General features: G+C 35.7%; 1 protein-coding gene across 6 annotated transcripts in view; it reads left to right on the top strand.

The window, feature by feature from the left end:
* The window catches only part of WDR33 (WD repeat domain 33), a 71334-nt gene that overhangs the window by 9055 nt on the left and 44531 nt on the right, over window positions 1-17748 (top strand). For all 6 annotated transcript variants that reach the window (XM_069791945.1, XM_069791944.1, XM_069791943.1 and 3 more), the window contains exons 2-7: window positions 8317-8541; window positions 10404-10472; window positions 10918-11022; window positions 11669-11764; window positions 12247-12398; window positions 14172-14269. In XM_069791945.1, coding sequence (XP_069648046.1) covers window positions 8338-8541; window positions 10404-10472; window positions 10918-11022; window positions 11669-11764; window positions 12247-12398; window positions 14172-14269 — 724 coding nt within the window. In that variant the 5' untranslated portion in view covers window positions 8317-8337. The remainder of the gene's footprint in view (window positions 1-8316; window positions 8542-10403; window positions 10473-10917; window positions 11023-11668; window positions 11765-12246; window positions 12399-14171; window positions 14270-17748) is intronic.

Below are 17748 nucleotides of genomic sequence, written 5' to 3'. Positions count from 1 at the left end.
GGAGACATGCAGAGTTCTCCATGTGCGGGCATAGCCTCATGGATTTGTACAAGCTGTGAAGTGACTGCCTGAATAGCAGTCTCACTGAAGGGGACCCAGGAGTTAAATGCCAAGTTGAATATAGACCAACAATATGTTCTCCTTATAAATAAGGTGAACTGCATATTGGGTGAAACTGGGAGGAGCAACCCAAGCAGATTCAGCTGTGATTTTTTTTTTTACGAAGATCAGTGTTAGTTCAACAGGCCTTGATGTAATAACCAGCTGAAGAATATCTTGATATTTAGGGTTAGCAAGGATGAGAGGCTGTTTTTGCTTTTAAACTACTTTTCCTTTGTTGTTTTTTATATTTGTCATGCTATGTTATGTGATTTAAAAGTTAGTCCTAAAGTTTTGTTTCCTGACAAAATGGTAGCAGCAAGGTAAGGCAGCATCAGTAATCACTTCAGCATGAAAACCAAGCTGGATGTATTTCAGCCAGTTAAGATGAATTGTTGTTATCGTAGTGACTCACAGTAGTAAAAGACAGTCTGGGTTATAATCTAAATGCAGGTCTCGACAAATGCTAAGCAGGAGTCAAAGGAATGTATTCGTGGTTTAGAGGGAGGAAGAATATTGTTTTATTATTAAAAAATTATAAAAATATTGTGAGTAAACTTTAACTTAAAGCAAAACTATCAAGTCGGTAATAGTGAAATCATGGCAGCAGACCAAATCCTGTGCATCTTCTAACTGAGGTTTAGGTGCAGTCTGCCAAACATACTCTTACTGCAATTGGTTTCTTCCATGTTTGTTTTGAGTACACCTCAAGAAACTTGCCATACAAGTTGCTTTTGTGAGGTGCAGAAGGGGAATCATTCTAGGCTGTTTTACTTGTGAAAGCAGTTTTCTCTACTGTGGCCAATGTGGTAAAGCAGCACCTGTCTTTGAGTCCTGTGAACTAAAGTATTGTGACTTTTTTATGATGTACGTAAGCACCCGTCTTCTGAAAATATGACTGCTTTGGAATGAGTCAAGGGTTTAGTTTGAGCATAAAATGAGGAATATTTGAGATTGGTTTAATTGTTAGGTATTTGTTTAGCACTAGAAATCCAAAATTTGAAGGAAGTGTTAAATGTACATGTAACTTACATGCAGCTAAGCAGACTCACTGTTTAAGGTTGTCCCCCAAGCTCTGTAATCTGAGACTTTCAGACTGGCTGTTAGAAGTTTTTTTTCCTGATAGCCCATTCTCCCTTGTGCTTTTAGATGTCTTCATTTGCCTGTATGCTTTCTCTACTATTTCAGAGTTTCTTGGGCATAGTGTGTTTGTATGTGAAACTTCAAAGGTGTAGGGCTTTTGTCAATTAAGTGTCAGCACTGCTTCTCTTCCTGCAGAGAATAAACCTTTTGAATCAAAAACTGCATCAAAATAATTGTATTTTGCCAGGTCTTGCTCGCTGTACAGTGAAAAATTATTTTCTTCATAGGTATGCTGGAAATGTTACATGTTCTATCCTTTCAGACTCCATATCATGTGTGGGTATGTGTTTGGCTTGTCTTAAAAATCCAAAAATTTTAAATTCATGGTGAAACTGGACATGATGAAAGTACAGAACTGAAGTTAAAGGGGGAAAATATACTTCTGCATTTTTAGGTCCTTGATTGTGCCAGTGTAGTAGATTCTGGGCTGTGTATGAAACAAAAATGTTTGGAGTGTCTTCAAATAAGAACAGGTCATTGAACCTTTTGGGCAGAGTAGTTTATTTTGACTTAGCCAATGATTAATTTAAATATCTGTTTCTGTGGTTTTTTTATGAAGATGTAGGAGATATTTTATTTTTATTTTATTTTAAATTTTTAATTTTTATTTTATTTGTAATTTTTAAATTGCTGTTTTTATTTTTATATTATTTTTTACATCTTCTGTTGGAATAGAATGACTGGAATGAGGAAAGATGCCAAGTCCTTTTCCCCCCACTTTGCATGGTCAGAATTTAAAACCCATTTCTAGGAAAGTTTTGTTCACAAGTAGAATGCAACAGAGAACAGATGTTAATGTATATTGGGAGTACAGCAGTAGGGCCCTGGGGAAATCTGCTTGCTGCAAAGAGCAGCACTGTTGCTTAATAGCAGCCTTTTATAATATAGGTCAGTATTTTTGTCTTGAGTTTTGTCACTTGTTGTGTCATGGACCTCCAGCACCTGTGGATAATCAAGGAGTCTGTTCTTAGATTTTAAGAATGGACTTATTTTTCTTAGGTTTAAACTTAACTATACTCATGTCTTCTAGAAAATTTTTGGAGATCTGCATATAAAAATGGAGAAAACTACATGCTATTGCTGTGCCTTCTGTAATTCAAAAGTTGGAATAATATTTTTAAATACTCAAAGAGCAAGAACCTTACACAATTTTTTCTACTGTTATAAGGGGGGGGTTAATCTGCTTTTGACAAAAATGTATTATTTCATCTCCACAGGGGTAAGTTGGGCAACTTTGCACTTTATTGTTGTATCTCATTGTCCGATGAAAACTTTCCTTATCACTGGAATTTTTACAAAATGTTTACAATATGCTGTTTTTACAAAAAGTGTAATTCTGTTAATGCAGTTCAGGGTCGAGATGGGTCACAATGTGGCTTTGACGATGAGAATGTATTTTTCTAACTAATTTTATATTCCTGCTTAATACAGCTATTACCTTTCATAACTAGTGTTGATACTCTGTAAGAATAACATTAAATTGTATTTGGTCTGATTGTTTTTTTTCAGAACAGGTGCATTTTTTCAGATGTGCTTGCAGATTTCTTAAATACACAAATTAAAAAATGCAGAGGTGTATTTTTTTGGAGATGACTATTTACAATAAGATTTTTGAATGTAGAGAAATCTTACTAAAAGGAAATTAAGTGGTATCTCTATACCTTGTAGATGTAAAGGCACTTGTCTAATCAAAGAAAGATGGTATTTACTACTGATGTATTCAACAATAAACTTGTTACGCTAACTTTGCATTGTGGTGTTCTTACCTTATACTTCTGCCTCAGAAAGCTGAGGTGTTTTTTCTCTAATAATGGTTTGGTTTTTTTCACTGAATGTCCTGAACCATGTTTTGGACTCCTATGTGCTATTGCAATGCAAATAATTGCTATTAATTTTCACTGTTTCTGTTACACTGTAAAAGTGCTTGCTTTAAAGCCTACATGTACTTTGTTTAACTGTCTAATAAGCATTTAAAGAAGTAGTATACAGATACACTCAGGAAATTTTTAACACTTGTTTTCCTTTGCTGCTTTAGCCATTTCAGGGGAACGTCTTTTAAGCTGCAGCATGTTCTGTTGTAGTGAGCAGCGTAGAGTTTGCAAAGTAACTGGCTGCTTGCACTCCCCAGGAGAATAGCCTTCTGTTCTACCATTTGGAAACATACTTTTCTTTTGACATATTCAGGTTATTACTCACAGTATTGCACCCAAGTTGCTTTCACTTCAGTGAAAAATAACCATTAAATAGGCAAGCATGTTTTAGTTACCAGTTATTGCACTTCAATAATGATGATCTTTTACTTTTTGGGTAAATCATATATACATTTTGTCAAGATTATACATAAATCAGATTTTTTTTTTTCTTTTAGTACTGAACTATCTGTAAGAAGTGACAGATTTAATATAAGCCGTGACTCCTCTTTCTCCAAGCTTTATCTGATTAAACCAGTATAGAAGGCTGCATTGGTGTTTTCATTTAATTTGAGTAGTCTAATTTGGTTTATTTTGATTTAGTGAACTTATGCGTGAATTGCTTTGGTTGCATGATTTTGGGCAGCAAAGTCCAAATCTGTCAATTTTCAGAACATATTGCAAGATTCATTTTGATATTAAAGAAACAGTTTTACCCAATAAAATGATAAAGTAACAATGTTACTAAATGAAATGCTAATGTTATCTTTGTAGCCTTATTTGGGTACATGAACTAAATTGTAACCATTTTCTGTAATGGGCTAGTACTGTATGTGACTCTTCTCTTGTTTTAAAAAGCAAACAAACTCTGTAAATCCATCTATCTTGTGACACCATGCTGTCCTGGGTATAAGGTCATCCTCAGTTTTCTTTCATTTTTAACTGTTCTGTAGCCATATCCCTCTGATTACTCAATAGCATTAGTAAACCTGCCATTCTTGTGGCACTGTTAGGAATGAATAAAAGGCTCTGTTGCAAGTGTATTTGTTGACAGTTAATGAGCAGCAATGGACATCTCGGGTGCTATCACAAGCTCCTTGAGTTCTGTTGTGCAGTTTCTTCTGCCCAATTCTTGCTCAAATTTTTTTTTTATTTCTCTTCCCCCCCCCCCCTTAAACCTGTGTCTATTTGTCAGGTTTCTCATTAACTCTCTTTCTTGACTGACCTTGCTCCTCAGTTAGTGTTTTTGCTTCTATTGTTACTCCTACTCTTACTGTGTTTCTTCTAATTTGTCTTTGGGTTTTTTTTGTCCATCTGGTCCTAATCCTGCCTTCAGTTTCATGTCAGATGTGCCTTTGCTTATTCCCCAGTTTGACTGCATTTTTCAGGCTTTCTTTTGTCATCTTAGCTGAAAAGTAGGTCCAGTTACTTATCTTCCAGTGTTTCTGGATGGCCCTATCTTTGCTCAGTGAATTCAGTATATATTCTCTCTATATCCCCGAATACATTTAACCCCCAAATGTGTGAAAGCTACTCAGCTTTGAAAGGCTATTTGTGGGGACAGAAAGGGGAAAACTGACAGTCAGCTCTCTGAAGAGTCGTGTTTCTGTTGCAAACAATAAGGATGCATGAAAGAATGGCATACAAAAATTCAATTCACAGTTCAAATTGTGGTAAAAGTATAATGAAGAGAATAGCAATTAATTAGTAACATTACTATCCAGAAACAATAACGTAAGAGCTGACCTATGCTTTATGTTGGAAAAATCTTGCTGCTGTTTCTAATTCTGTACTTTAAGGAAAAAATGGAGTCTTCCTTTTAAACCCTTGTTGATGGACTCTAAAAACAGTTTGGTACTTTGATTAAAATAGGAAATTGGATGTTACTACTCTGGATTACACGTTGTCCTCCAATATTTGTTTGTATGTCTCTACTCATGCTCCCAATACAACAGGAGCTTTAGCTGTAGATGCATTGAACTCGGATACTGTTTTAGCTGATATAGGAGATCTAAAGGAGAGCTTGTTGAGGCATTGGTTTGTCCCAACAGAAGACAAAGTACGATACTAGTAACTTAAATGGGTATATTTGACTGAAGTAGAGGTCTTTGGAAATAAATGCTCCAGTTTCATCTGATAACTGAATCTGTATCAACCCCCCCCTTCATTTTTAAAGGTTCTTTGTTTGGAAACTTCACTCAGTGTGTATATACACACTTCTATGTGCATGTGCACACACTCTTTATATATCTGTTCAGATATATATATGACAAATGCAAACATGACTTGGGCATAAGGATATTATGTGGATAAAAGCATGATATTTGAGCCATTATTAGAAAAAAAATCATGAGCAGCTGGGTAAACAAAAATCTTTTGGCAAAGTTTATAACTGTAGGTTGGAGGCTTTTTGTGATTGAGGCAGTGATCTCGGATGTTGGAGAAACTGCTTAGAACATAAACAGAATAAACCTTTCATTTTCCTAATCCTGTGTCATCTCCCTTGTCATGTTGTTGTAGGTGTGATGTCACATATTGCCTTGTCATAATCGTGAACTCAGAAGGGTTTGTAGGCATGAAGAGGCGCAACTAACATGTTTATGCCTTTGATCACCTTTTAAGTAGTAGTTTTTGCTGATGTTGATTGCATGTTAAGTGAATGTTGTTTATGCTAATCTAAGCTAGATGCTGCTTGTGATAGTTTTAGGTATGTGCAGTCTAAATTGATCCATATCATAGCTAATGCTTTATTTACCTATGTTGGTAATTGAAAAATCTTCTTCAGGAGATTTTCTTTTATGAAAGATGAGAATAAATGCTTAATTAACTCGTTGCTTTGGAGCGTTTCTCTAAAAAGACATTTTTATGTAATGTTTTCTTGCAAATACATCTGATAAAAGTGTTTTTGGAAGCCCCAGCATATATCTTTGTCTGCATTCTTGGTCTTGGTTCTTGAAATTTATTTTTGCATTGCCTATAAGAGAGTACAGATGTGTGACTTCGAAAAAATATCTTTCCCTCTGGCTTAAAGCACTGCTTGATATAGGAGTGTGTATCTTTAGACTTTAAAGAGATTAGTACTGGAAATTTTCTCTTTTTTTTTTTCCTGAGTAATGAATAAGCTTTAAAATTACATTAAAAAGACTTTATTAATGGACTTGCATGTTTAATACCAGCTTGTTTGAAGAAGCTGCTTTCTCTTTTTTGCTATAAAAGGACTACTATCCTTTTTAATTTTACTTTTGAGATTTAACACCTGAAACTTTCTGTACAACAGTTTGATACCTTCTGACAAGTTGTAAGAGAATCTGAGATAGTGTTAGGGGTACTTGACATAGTTCTTCCATGAGAAAGTGTTGATACCTTTTTCTTGTTTCAGACGAGCTTAATGTGGTAATTGTGTTGTTACTGTGGTGTTACAATGTGGCAGTATTTGGAGGTAGAGGTGGTGTCTTATTAGACCCCACCGGGTATTGGGCAGCTTTTGGGCAAATGAGCCTTTCAGCCACAAGATGAAGGTTTGTTTATTTGAAAGCTGGTATCTCTTTCCAGTTACACAAGTTAGTCTAATAAAAGCTGCTACTCCTGCCAAAGGTCTTAAATTTCCTTACCTCATTTAAAGAAACATGCTGGTTTAGTTTGGACTTGTTTGTCTTGAGTGGAGAATAGTTGTAATGGCTTTTGGGTTTTTCCCCTTGCACATTAGAATTGTTTGTGTAGCTAACAGCCAGGTGTCATAAATGGCTTGTTTTATAGCTGGCCTGACACACTTTCGGTAGCAGTGGGCAGGAGTGTGTGAATTCTAAGTTTGCAAAGCCTGTGAAGGTTAATCCCTGCCCTGTGCCAACAAACTGTCTCATGGTTAAAGGGCAACCTGCTCCTTGTATTTACAAAGAACCTCTTAAAAAGAATCAAACTATGTACTACTTTTAAACCCTCTTTTATGTCTAGCATTTCTATTTTAGCTTTATTTTGCTGTTTACAAAATGTAAACATTTTTCAGTTATTGAGATCAAATAAGCAAGATAAAATTTTAAGACTGACAGTTGAAACAACTTTCCAACTCTTCCAAGTTGAGGATATGAGTATTTTAACTAAATAGGAAAGTATATTCATGAATTTACAGACAGATTATTTCAACTTAAAAAACCCCCAAACCTACTAGTTTTATTTCTGTTCTTTTTATTAAATTCACTTTGACTCTGTGAAGACACTAGCCTTCAAGCAAAGGAACGTTTCTCAGCCTTTTTGCACTCCCTTGATGACACTGTCAGTTTATTTTGGTTTAAATTTTTTTTCAAACTATGAGTTCAGGATTGGGGGAAAATAAAAGTTGAAAATTAAGTTTGAGCTTTCACTGGTTCAGAGTGTGTCACTGCTTAGTCTGAAGTTAGTATATACTTTAAAGACTGTATATTGTAGTTTTCAGCTGTGAAGAGGTTGCTGTGATCTCGTTTAGGGACTTTACAGACTGAAATACCAGTTTTTAGACTCATTTCCCTCTGTCAGAAAAAATCTGAATATTGATATTTTTTCCCTACCCCTCACATTTTCTTAACATTCTCAGTGGGTCTTGTTGGGAGGAAGTGATATTCCGTTACACTTATCAAACCTTGTTAAATAAGTAATCCATTTATTTTGTGATAATGGAATTCAACATACACCTACAGGTCGAATGTGATCTGTGGTATATTTACTATAAATTATGTAAAGGAAATGTAATTTTATTTTCAGGTCCTAGAATAAGATTTTGAGGCAGCCCTTTAAAACTTTTTTTGTTAATAGTTAAATTAATTTGTAACTAATGTGTTTTCTGTTGTGTATTGAATCTGAAATATCATAGTCTGTTGAAGGGTCTTACTGTTTCTTGCACTTGTACTAATTTTACTGAGGACATTCTTCTGCACATTTCTAATTTAGGGATGGTAATGCAAACTTTGTAGTGATCTGTTTCAATACAAAATCTCTCTTGATAGAGAACAAAGTACTTAACCAATGTCAGTTGTATGTGGCATAGGAGAATAATAATTGTTCAGAGGAACCTGCAAATATTTCTTTGCAGTGCCTTATGAAGTTGTTATCCTTGTAAACTTAAGTTAGTGGAGATATTAATGTGGGATTTTTGTCATTATTATGTAGTAACCTAGTGTTTCACTTTTTGCAGTCTTTCAGAAACAAGATAGCCATGGCCACAGAAATTGGCTCCCCGCCCCGATTTTTCCATATGCCGAGGTTCCAGCACCAGGCGCCTCGGCAGTTGTTCTACAAAAGACCTGATTTTGCACAGCAGCAAGCAATGCAACAGCTTACCTTTGATGGAAAGCGGATGAGAAAAGCTGTGAACCGAAAAACCATAGACTACAATCCCTCTGTAATTAAATATTTGGAGGTTAGTTAATTTTCTGGTTTTGTTTGAAAAACTTATCTCCTTCCTGAAATTTGTGATTGTGCTTTTCAGTGTCCATAGAGCACTGGAATACTGGGACATCTACTGCTGCATTTGCAAACTAAATGGCAAATGCTTATAAATTTGGTATAGTATGAATACAAAGGGGTTTGGTCCTTGGTAATAAAACCGCACATATACACAGCTGATCTTGTAGTTTATGTAAACACCAATTTTTACATTCTGTCTTGGAATTCCAGCTTGGAGTGCAATTGAGTGTCTTGTGTGATATTCTGACTTTTCAGTGAACATAAAAGCTCATTATAAATAACGTAATTGTTCTTCTTTCTGTTTTGAAATAGAAGTTTCCTGAAGTGAGAAGTAAACCATTAGTATTTCCCCTCCAAAACTAGGGCACCATAAAAATATTTTCTCATCATTTCACTGAATAGCACTGCAACTTGCACTGTGGTCTCTGAAAGTCCCTTTCTGTACAGTTAGTAGATACAGAACAATTTAAATGAAGTTTTGTTGAGGAAATGTTTCTGTAAAAATGCTTTTTTAGCTTTCCTGATGGGGTGGTATTAATTTCTTAAGAAATATGATTTTATGATCAAGATTCACTGTACAAGTACTCGATATTACCTCAGAAGAAATAGAATCAAATCTGTAAATACAGGAGCTGCTGGAATCTCAACAGCAGCATTGCAAAAACATGATGAAACTAATTCAATCTGCTGTGGCCAGTGCATGAGTATAGCTTGTAGGCGTTAACAACTGGAAGGCTTTCTTAATAATAAATTTAAATTATCTGCTAAGATCTGTTTAAACACCAAACATTTAAAACATATCCTTATATTTTAGGAATGCCCCAAAATTATTCTATTAGTAGTGGACTAATTGAAAAAAAAATATTTCGGTAATTCAGGACCTTTTTTACTATGGCAGAAATAAGCACCCTCAAACTTCTGTTTATTAAAACAAAGTCGTATCTGTATGTTTTGGATGCTTACACAAAATTAGGATATACCAGCATTCCATTTCAGTCCCGGCTTCAATAATACTGATTTAATTTGATATGGTTCTATAAAAAATTAGAGAAGTGGTTTATATGTAATTTGCTCTTGGCTTAAGAAATTCTAGCAAACTGTAGTACTGTGCTGGAAATGTTTTACCTAGAATTTTAGCTTATATTTCTAATACATACACAGATCCAAATTGGTGAAGTCTACAGCACGAAGCTGAAATAATTTAATTCTTAATTCATGTAAAGTGCTTTTGAAAAGGTTGTGTTTGACAGCTCACAAAATTTAACTAATCGAAGGCATTTTTATCCCTTGGTCTTCTAAGTTTTATCCATTTGAATGCATTGTTATCTTTATGCTTCAGCTGCAGAAGCTTCCTTTCTAGCTCGTGTCACTGTGCGGGATTTCATTTAGAGTTCATCATTCATCAGTACAGCTCCTAATGGTGTAAATGCTTATCCTGAACGTAAAGCTTTTGAAATGATTGAACGTGCTTCTTGCAGAGTACCTATTAGCCTGGGCAGCAAAGTACCAGTTGTCTTTGTTACAAAAATGTGGCTTATTACATAGGATTGCTCCTTTCATGTTGTTAAGCTGCATTTTTAAATGAGCTGCTCTAGCCTGATGAAATTAGGACTTTAAACATTCTTGAATCTTTTGCTTATGCTGTACAAATTCTACAGGTTTCCCAAGACCAAAGTCTTTTAAGTGAGTTTATTCTAAAATCCTTGGAGTGCTTTGGAATTTCCCAAACAGGCTGTCAGTGTGTTCCTTATTTTCTGTTGGTTAACAATGAAGTATAGTGGTGGTATGAACTAGGAGTTATTTTCTTCTTTCCAGAATAGAGTATGGCAGAGAGACCAGCGAGATATGCGAGCAATCCAGCCTGATGCAGGATATTATAATGACGTAAGTAAAATCTTTCTATGCCCTGATGAAGGTCTGTGGATAAAATTTGTTCAGAAAATCAGAAGGATTCTGCCTGCCAGCTGAGGTTATCTTTTTGTCCACAAGAGGCCTTAAAGATATGAAGGATATCTTCACTCTACATTATCTTGTTCTGTTGGATTCCATGTCCACAAAGAAAACCTGAAGTTGGATAGGCTTTTACTTTTTGAACATAAGAGCTCTCATAATGCACTGAGTTTGCAAAGCTGCTCTTGAAGATGCTGGTTCTGGATGTTTGAGATGGTAAATCATGCAGACTTATGAACACTTCTAGCAACTTACTTCTGATAATATCCCTGCAAATTAAAAACTTGCTTTTTCAGAAATGGGTGTTCAGAATGTATGCTTTTCTTGCAGTTTCTGGTTAGAAATGTCATTACTAAATCTTTTGTTTCTTCTCTTGTAGTTGGTCCCTCCTATAGGAATGCTGAACAACCCTATGAATGCTGTAACAACAAAATTTGTTCGGACATCTACTAATAAAGTAAAATGCCCAGTGTTTGTTGTCAGGGTGAGTATAGTATTGGATTTACTTAGTTGTATTGTCTTAATTTAAAGTGATATTTGTAACAGAAGAAAGAAACAAGGTAACAGTTAAAGCATTTCCAAATAAAACTAACATGTGAAATGTTTGGACTACTTCTGTGTTTAGTCTTTCTGTGAAGGGTTTTAGGAGATTAAGTGGTAAGGTCTGAGGACAAAATAATTCTTACTCTCACAGTTTGAGTTGCACTTCCTACTTTTTTCATTTGGAGGGGCTAATTATCTTGACTCTCAGAAAAAAGACAATTCAGTCTCTGTGCTGTTTGACTCTTGTAGCATCTTTTAACAACTTTTCCATTATGTCAGCAGTATAATTTAGTATGGATATTGTGTGCTAGAAATGTATTGGTGCCAATAAGCTGTTTCTTCTCTTATGGCTAGGTTTTTTTTTTTTCATTGCTTTTACAGTGGGCCTTGTCCTGTTGTTACAAAAGAAAGGCAAAAGCCCTCTTGAACAGTTCTGCATTTCTGTCTATCTTGCATCCTCTAGAAAGTCATTTAGTAAATTCCAATTCTGCAGATTTCCTGGAAGAAGCTTATGATTTGTTTGGAGGATTGTGAAGAAATATTTGAATGTTATATTTGCCCAGTTTAGTTAAATTTTTCTTTTGCAGTGGACTCCTGAGGGGAGACGCTTGGTCACTGGTGCATCTAGTGGAGAGTTCACTTTATGGAATGGACTGACTTTCAATTTTGAAACGATATTGCAGGTAAATTCATCTGTCAAGATTTCTGTGTATTTGCTTGAGGTCTTGGAGTATGTTTTAGGAACACATCTTCACCCTGCTCATCATGGGTCTGTGGTCTAAATGCAGTAATGGGAGCCTTAGAGATCTTTTATGTTTTTTTATTCTGCTGTCAGACTGTGGCTATAGGCAGTTCATTTAATGCTTCTCATTCCATCTCCATATGCTACACTAACTGTTACCAGAAACATACTATGAGTATTTGTAATAATGAAGAAACACTTTGGAAACAAAATGCAAATACTCTTCATTTATTATTTAGAAGACCATTGTATACAGAATAAGGGAAATTCCCCCCCCCCCCAACATCTTGAATCTAACTAGGTCATCATTGTTTTCATTTCTTTGTTCCAGCTGTTAACTAGGAACTTTACTAACTTTTGTGTTTGTGTGGGTCAGATAGTATTTGAATGTGTTTGCTAGAAGTTTTGTTTCTGAATTTACAGGCTCACGACAGCCCTGTAAGGGCTATGACTTGGTCACACAATGATATGTGGATGCTGACAGCAGACCACGGGGGATATGTGAAATACTGGCAGTCCAACATGAACAACGTCAAGATGTTCCAGGCACATAAGGAGGCGATTAGAGAGGCCAGGTTTATACACAATATACCATTTTCTGTAGTACCTATTGCCATGATTAGACTGTTCTCTAAGTGTATTCTGGGTGCAGAAATGCATGGGTTCTGTCAGATTCTGGGAAACTTCCTGCACCACATAAACACAATATTTTCTTTTGTTTCCACTTTCTCACCGTTTTGCTGGCACCTTTCTGAATTAGTATTGTCCCAGTATCCGCCTCTGCAATATGTTAGAGATGTATTTGTCTGCCGCATTTTGCACTGGTATTCTTTTCATTTTTATATGGTGACGATGTGTATCAGTTATTCCTTTTTATACGCACTGTGTAAGACAACAATTTCATTCCAAATAAAGAATTCAGTCTTTAATAATCTAACTGAATAAAATATAAAGCCTTCAGAAATAAAACACCTGCATAGTTCTCACAAAATAATAAAACACTAAATAAAGTGAAGAACTGCTTGGCTTGGTGAAGCCAAGACTTCCAGTAATACTAAATACCCACGCAGACTGCCACATACAGAAGTCTAATGTTAATACTGAATGGGTTCTTCAAGCTTGAAACTGTAAGCAAGCCATTGAAAAGAAGACTGTAGGATATTCTCTTGGTTCAGTGTTGATGCCTCAGTTGTGCAACTGTCTATTTATATAAAAAATGGAATCTATAGTGATACAATCAGTAAGATGTAAATGAAGGTTGTTTCTAAAGCAAACCTGCACATAATCTTTAGTAAGATATGGAAGTGTTTTTAAAGTAAGCCTGAAGAGAAGCTGCAGATCCAAAATGAAGCTAAAGCAGTGTTTCTTTGGGTTCAGGTGCTGGCCCTTGGCCATAAAGGTTCACTGCCACAAAACCACTTTCTGCTAAAGTCACCATTTTTCTTTGATAGGGTGCAGCATTTTCTGCCAGAGTTTGATTATGAGAAGTGCTTACATTGGATTCAGTTACTGTCTGACTGTCATGGCCATACACTGAATTTCTCTACTATTTTAAGCCCTTTCCTGATCATAAAGATCTAGGATTTCACAAGGGCTCCCTCATGGTCTTTCACTGCACCAGAAAGGAAGTGAGTGCCTGTCAGTTGCTGGAGATGTTCTGGCCCTAATCACATGGCTAAAAAACTCCTTGCTTTTCCAGTGACTTTCATCAAGCAATATTGACTGTTCAATCTGGAAGCTGCTTCTGTGTCTGTAGGATTCTTTTCATGGTGTTGATGGGGTGTAATAAGAGGGATTTTTTCCAAATTACTTTTACAAGAAGAGGTACACTTGTTTTGTATACAATTTTTTCAACAGTTAATCTAACTAGCATTTTCCTGTGACCAGCTTTCCCTTATTTTTGCTTCTCTGCTGCAAAGCACCTGTGGCTGAAGAGGAGTTTTTTCCTAAGAACTGTTCTCCTGTGCTTCTACACAGTGTCACTTTCTTACGGATTTTACCAAACATGAAAATCTAGGTTGACAGTTACCAAATCATATTGGTGTTGCTTCTCATCCTGCAGAGAAGGCACTACCATGTACATTCATAGGTAGGAAGGTGCTAAGAATAAATTCCAGATTTTTTTCCTCATTTGACAGGGGACTGCAATGCAATAGTAATCCTATGCTAAATTCATGTCTTGTGATGAAGTGTCATTTGGCAGGCGCTGTATTCACTTAAAAGTCCCTATGTTCAAATGCATCCTTCAGTGTGTAACACATTACAGTATAATTTTGCCCTGTCTGAGAAGCATAGATAATCTGTTAAATGCTGACTTCTTTCCCCTGCTGTGTGTCTTCATGTAACAGTTTCTCACCCACGGATAATAAATTTGCTACATGCTCTGACGACGGCACTGTTAGAATCTGGGACTTTCTACGTTGCCATGAGGAGAGAATTCTTCGAGGTATGTGTACCAAAAGTACTGATTGGGGTATTTCAAAAGGGGGAAAAACCTTTTTTTAACTAGGTGTTCACAATACAGAAGTATCAGCTTGTCTACATTTTTGTATTACATCCCTGTCTTAAATCCTCCAAACAAGTTTTTGTTTGGCTGCTGCTATAGGTGCCTTACAATACTTAGATAGGCTGCAGTTCACAATGGCGTTACTCTTGTTTATTGTCCACTTAAGCTCTAAACAACGGAGTTGGATATAAGGACATTTTTTCTACTGCTAATGTTGGTAGGAACAGCCATTTCTGGATCAGGAATACATTTACCTTTCTCCAAAGCTTAATCTTTGTGACCACTTTTACTTCAGAACATACATCTTCATGCAGAGGATTCCATTCTTCTCATGGGAGTGCCTTCCATTCTGATTTCTTCAGAGGCAAGGTAGTTGGTTTTTCTCAGTCCTTAAGAGGAGAGCATTTAGGTAGAGAAAACAAGTAAATTTTGATCACATCATGCATAGCACATGCAAATAATCCTAGCTTCAGTTCAGTAGTTTTCTGTCCAACATCTGTGTGTGCTAACTTCTGGTGCCTTTCCACTGGCCTTGTTGAGCTTTCTCCTTCTCTTGTTGCAATCTTATTGAACAATAACAATAGCTTCTGACAACTATTCCTTTCTTGTAGAAGATGTCAAAGGTACATAATTTAATAGGAGAATGTATTAAAGACTTCCATGAAATTGGGGGTTGTAGGCATGCAGATAAACTGCAAAGAAGGTATGCAATAAAAACATGGAATTTTGGTTTTAGGTGTGTGAGCTTGTTCAGTGCTTTACTAAATTAAGGATTTTTCTTTTTTAAAATCATGCTTCCAGCTTGGACCTGCATTATGTATTTTACCAAGTAGAGCTCTCCCTGTTTCTCTTGACTCTTAAGCTCTCTTGTTTTACTAATGCACTACTTTTAAACACCACTACTTTGAAAAGATGTTGGGCTCCAGCGTTCTTGCAATGATGATATTCTAACAGAATCTGTGCATAGATATTATGGTAGATGTGTTCTTTGCAGGACCTGGCAAGTGAATTTCTAGGCTATATCACTGACATCTGTTATTCTGGAAGGACCTGAACAGATTAGGGATTGTTTTGCTTGATGCTTTACAAAAGGAATCATTCTGCACTAAACACATTGTATACCCTCCTCCAAGTTTGTACTAGCTACTCATTTAAACCGTGAGGAGGAAATGGGGATTGTCTCCATGCAGCATTGTTGAGGCTATAAAAATCCCTCCAATTCTTCTACATTCTTTTAATGTTCTGCATAAAGCAGGAGTAAAGCATTTAATTTAGGCCACAGGGAACAGAACTTGCATTATATTTCCTTCTGTTACCTTCTGGACTTAAACATTTTGGTTGTGACTATCTCAGATAGAATTATGCTTTAATTTCTTACAGTTTATATGTCTCAATATAGAATTTTTAGTTTGAAAAATAGCTCTATAAAGAATATCTTTGTTTCTACTTATATGATGTACCGACAGTACACTTAAGCTTTTACGTAAGTTGGAAATATTTAGAAAACTTAAATCTCTGGATAAAGTTGGACAGGGCAGATTATTCCTTGTTTCTGCTGTCAGATAGGCGAAAACAAAAAACCCCAAAAAACCAACTCAAACACTGGCACCAAAAAGTCCCCCACAACAAAACAAAAATAATACCTAAAATCCCCGAGTGCTGGGAGCGGGAGGATGTTTCTGCAAAACATGCAAATTTGATATGGTTTTGCTCCCTAGTGCTATTGTGAAATATGATCAGAAGACATATTTGAAAGAACTGTATGGGTAACAGGTTTCTTGGTGGAAAATACAAGCTTTCATTTTCGTTATTTGGAGTTTACAGCTTATGGCTTTAGGAAACTGATCTGCAGCTTTTTGCTTCTCCAGATGCATTCTGCTTTTACATATTTAGGAGTGTGACCTGTAATACTTTGCTTAGTACAGCCTTCAAAATGTGTAAATACTCATGCCATTGCCATTGCAAAGTTAGTGATCTGTAAATTAAAATTCTGTTAGCACTTCATTAAAAACATATTTTGTTATTTACAAGAAGTGTTTAGATCAAATACCATGTTAAGGAATGTTTTTTTATTTCCTACTTTCACAAACCATGCTTCAGCTATTCTGGTTAATATTTGTGCTGTGAAGTTGAAGGGATTCTATAGTGTAGTTTAGATCTAAAGTTTCACTTAGTGTTTTAAGGTATTCTTCAGGTTATCACACTGAATTATAAAAATCAAATGCAGCTATTAATTTACAGTCAGATGTGTTCATAAAAAATGTTATCGCTCACATGGATACAATATCAATATATCATTATTCCTACCGATTTTTCAGGAACATATTAAGGAACATATTTTAAGAAACAGACTTGAGGACTTTAATGCTAAGGAATGCTTTTAAAGCAATTCTGTAAAGAGCATTAAAGGTACTGGGATAAGCTTTGCTGATACAGAAAGGACAAAATTCTATAGGCTTGTTACAGGTGCTTTTTTTTTGCACTGGAATAAACTAATCTAATTTATTTCTGTTATTCGATGAAATGCTTCCCTTTACTTAAAACTGGTCTGAAGGAACAATTCTAGTCTTGCCTTCCAAAGAGGATTGGAAAAACAAATTGGAAGTGGTAAGTTACATAGGACTACTTCTTATGGTTTTGCTGGAGTTCTTTCAGCTGTCTACAGTAGGCTATGCTTTTTTTGTTTCAGTAGTTAAAGCCATGAATATATGGGCTGCGTGAGAAACACTTATTAACTGTGTCCAGCTTGCTTTTAATTTGTCAAAATGAAAATAAACAGAACACCCTGTTTTGTTCTTCATATATAATGCCAGAAGTTCTGGATCTTTTTTCTTTAATCTGACTCAGAGTCCCTTTGCTGCCCAGCTTTTCACTAATTTATGTTGCTCTACTGCTGTTTCTACCATCATGGCTTTCCAGGTGGAAAGTAGGTGGAGCTTGGGTGTTTTGTTAGATGTTTTGTTAGAAGTATGTTCAAATTTATCAGGTTCCTTTTTAATATTGTAAAGAAATAAATAGGATTAAAAGCTTCCATTTCTTGGGGAGCCATCTTTAAGTAACTCATCTTCAAGTGAATTATCTTAAAGAACTTGAAGGTGGGGGAAATGGCATTGTCATAGTCACTTACCTGCTTGCTTCCCCTCAGCCTAACTACTGCCTGTCTTTTCTCTTGAAGTAAAGGTGCTGTACTCCTAATTCTGCACCGGTAGTTTTTGCCTATGTTAATATCTGTAATTTTGCCATTTTGATGGTGGTAACAAGTACAGTTTGGTGCACTTCCTAAAATACACTGGTAGGAATCGAACTGATGTTAAAATAATAAGATACCAGAAGCAGTCTATAGTATAGCAATATGTTGTTTTTGTGTCAGTAGTCTGTTACTCTGAAAGATATTTCCAATAATGGTATTTATAACAAAA

Source organism: Haliaeetus albicilla, chromosome 9 (assembly GCF_947461875.1).
Source record: "Haliaeetus albicilla chromosome 9, bHalAlb1.1, whole genome shotgun sequence".
Lineage (NCBI taxonomy): Eukaryota > Metazoa > Chordata > Aves > Accipitriformes > Accipitridae > Haliaeetus > Haliaeetus albicilla.
This window is presented reverse-complemented; position numbering and strand designations above follow the sequence as displayed.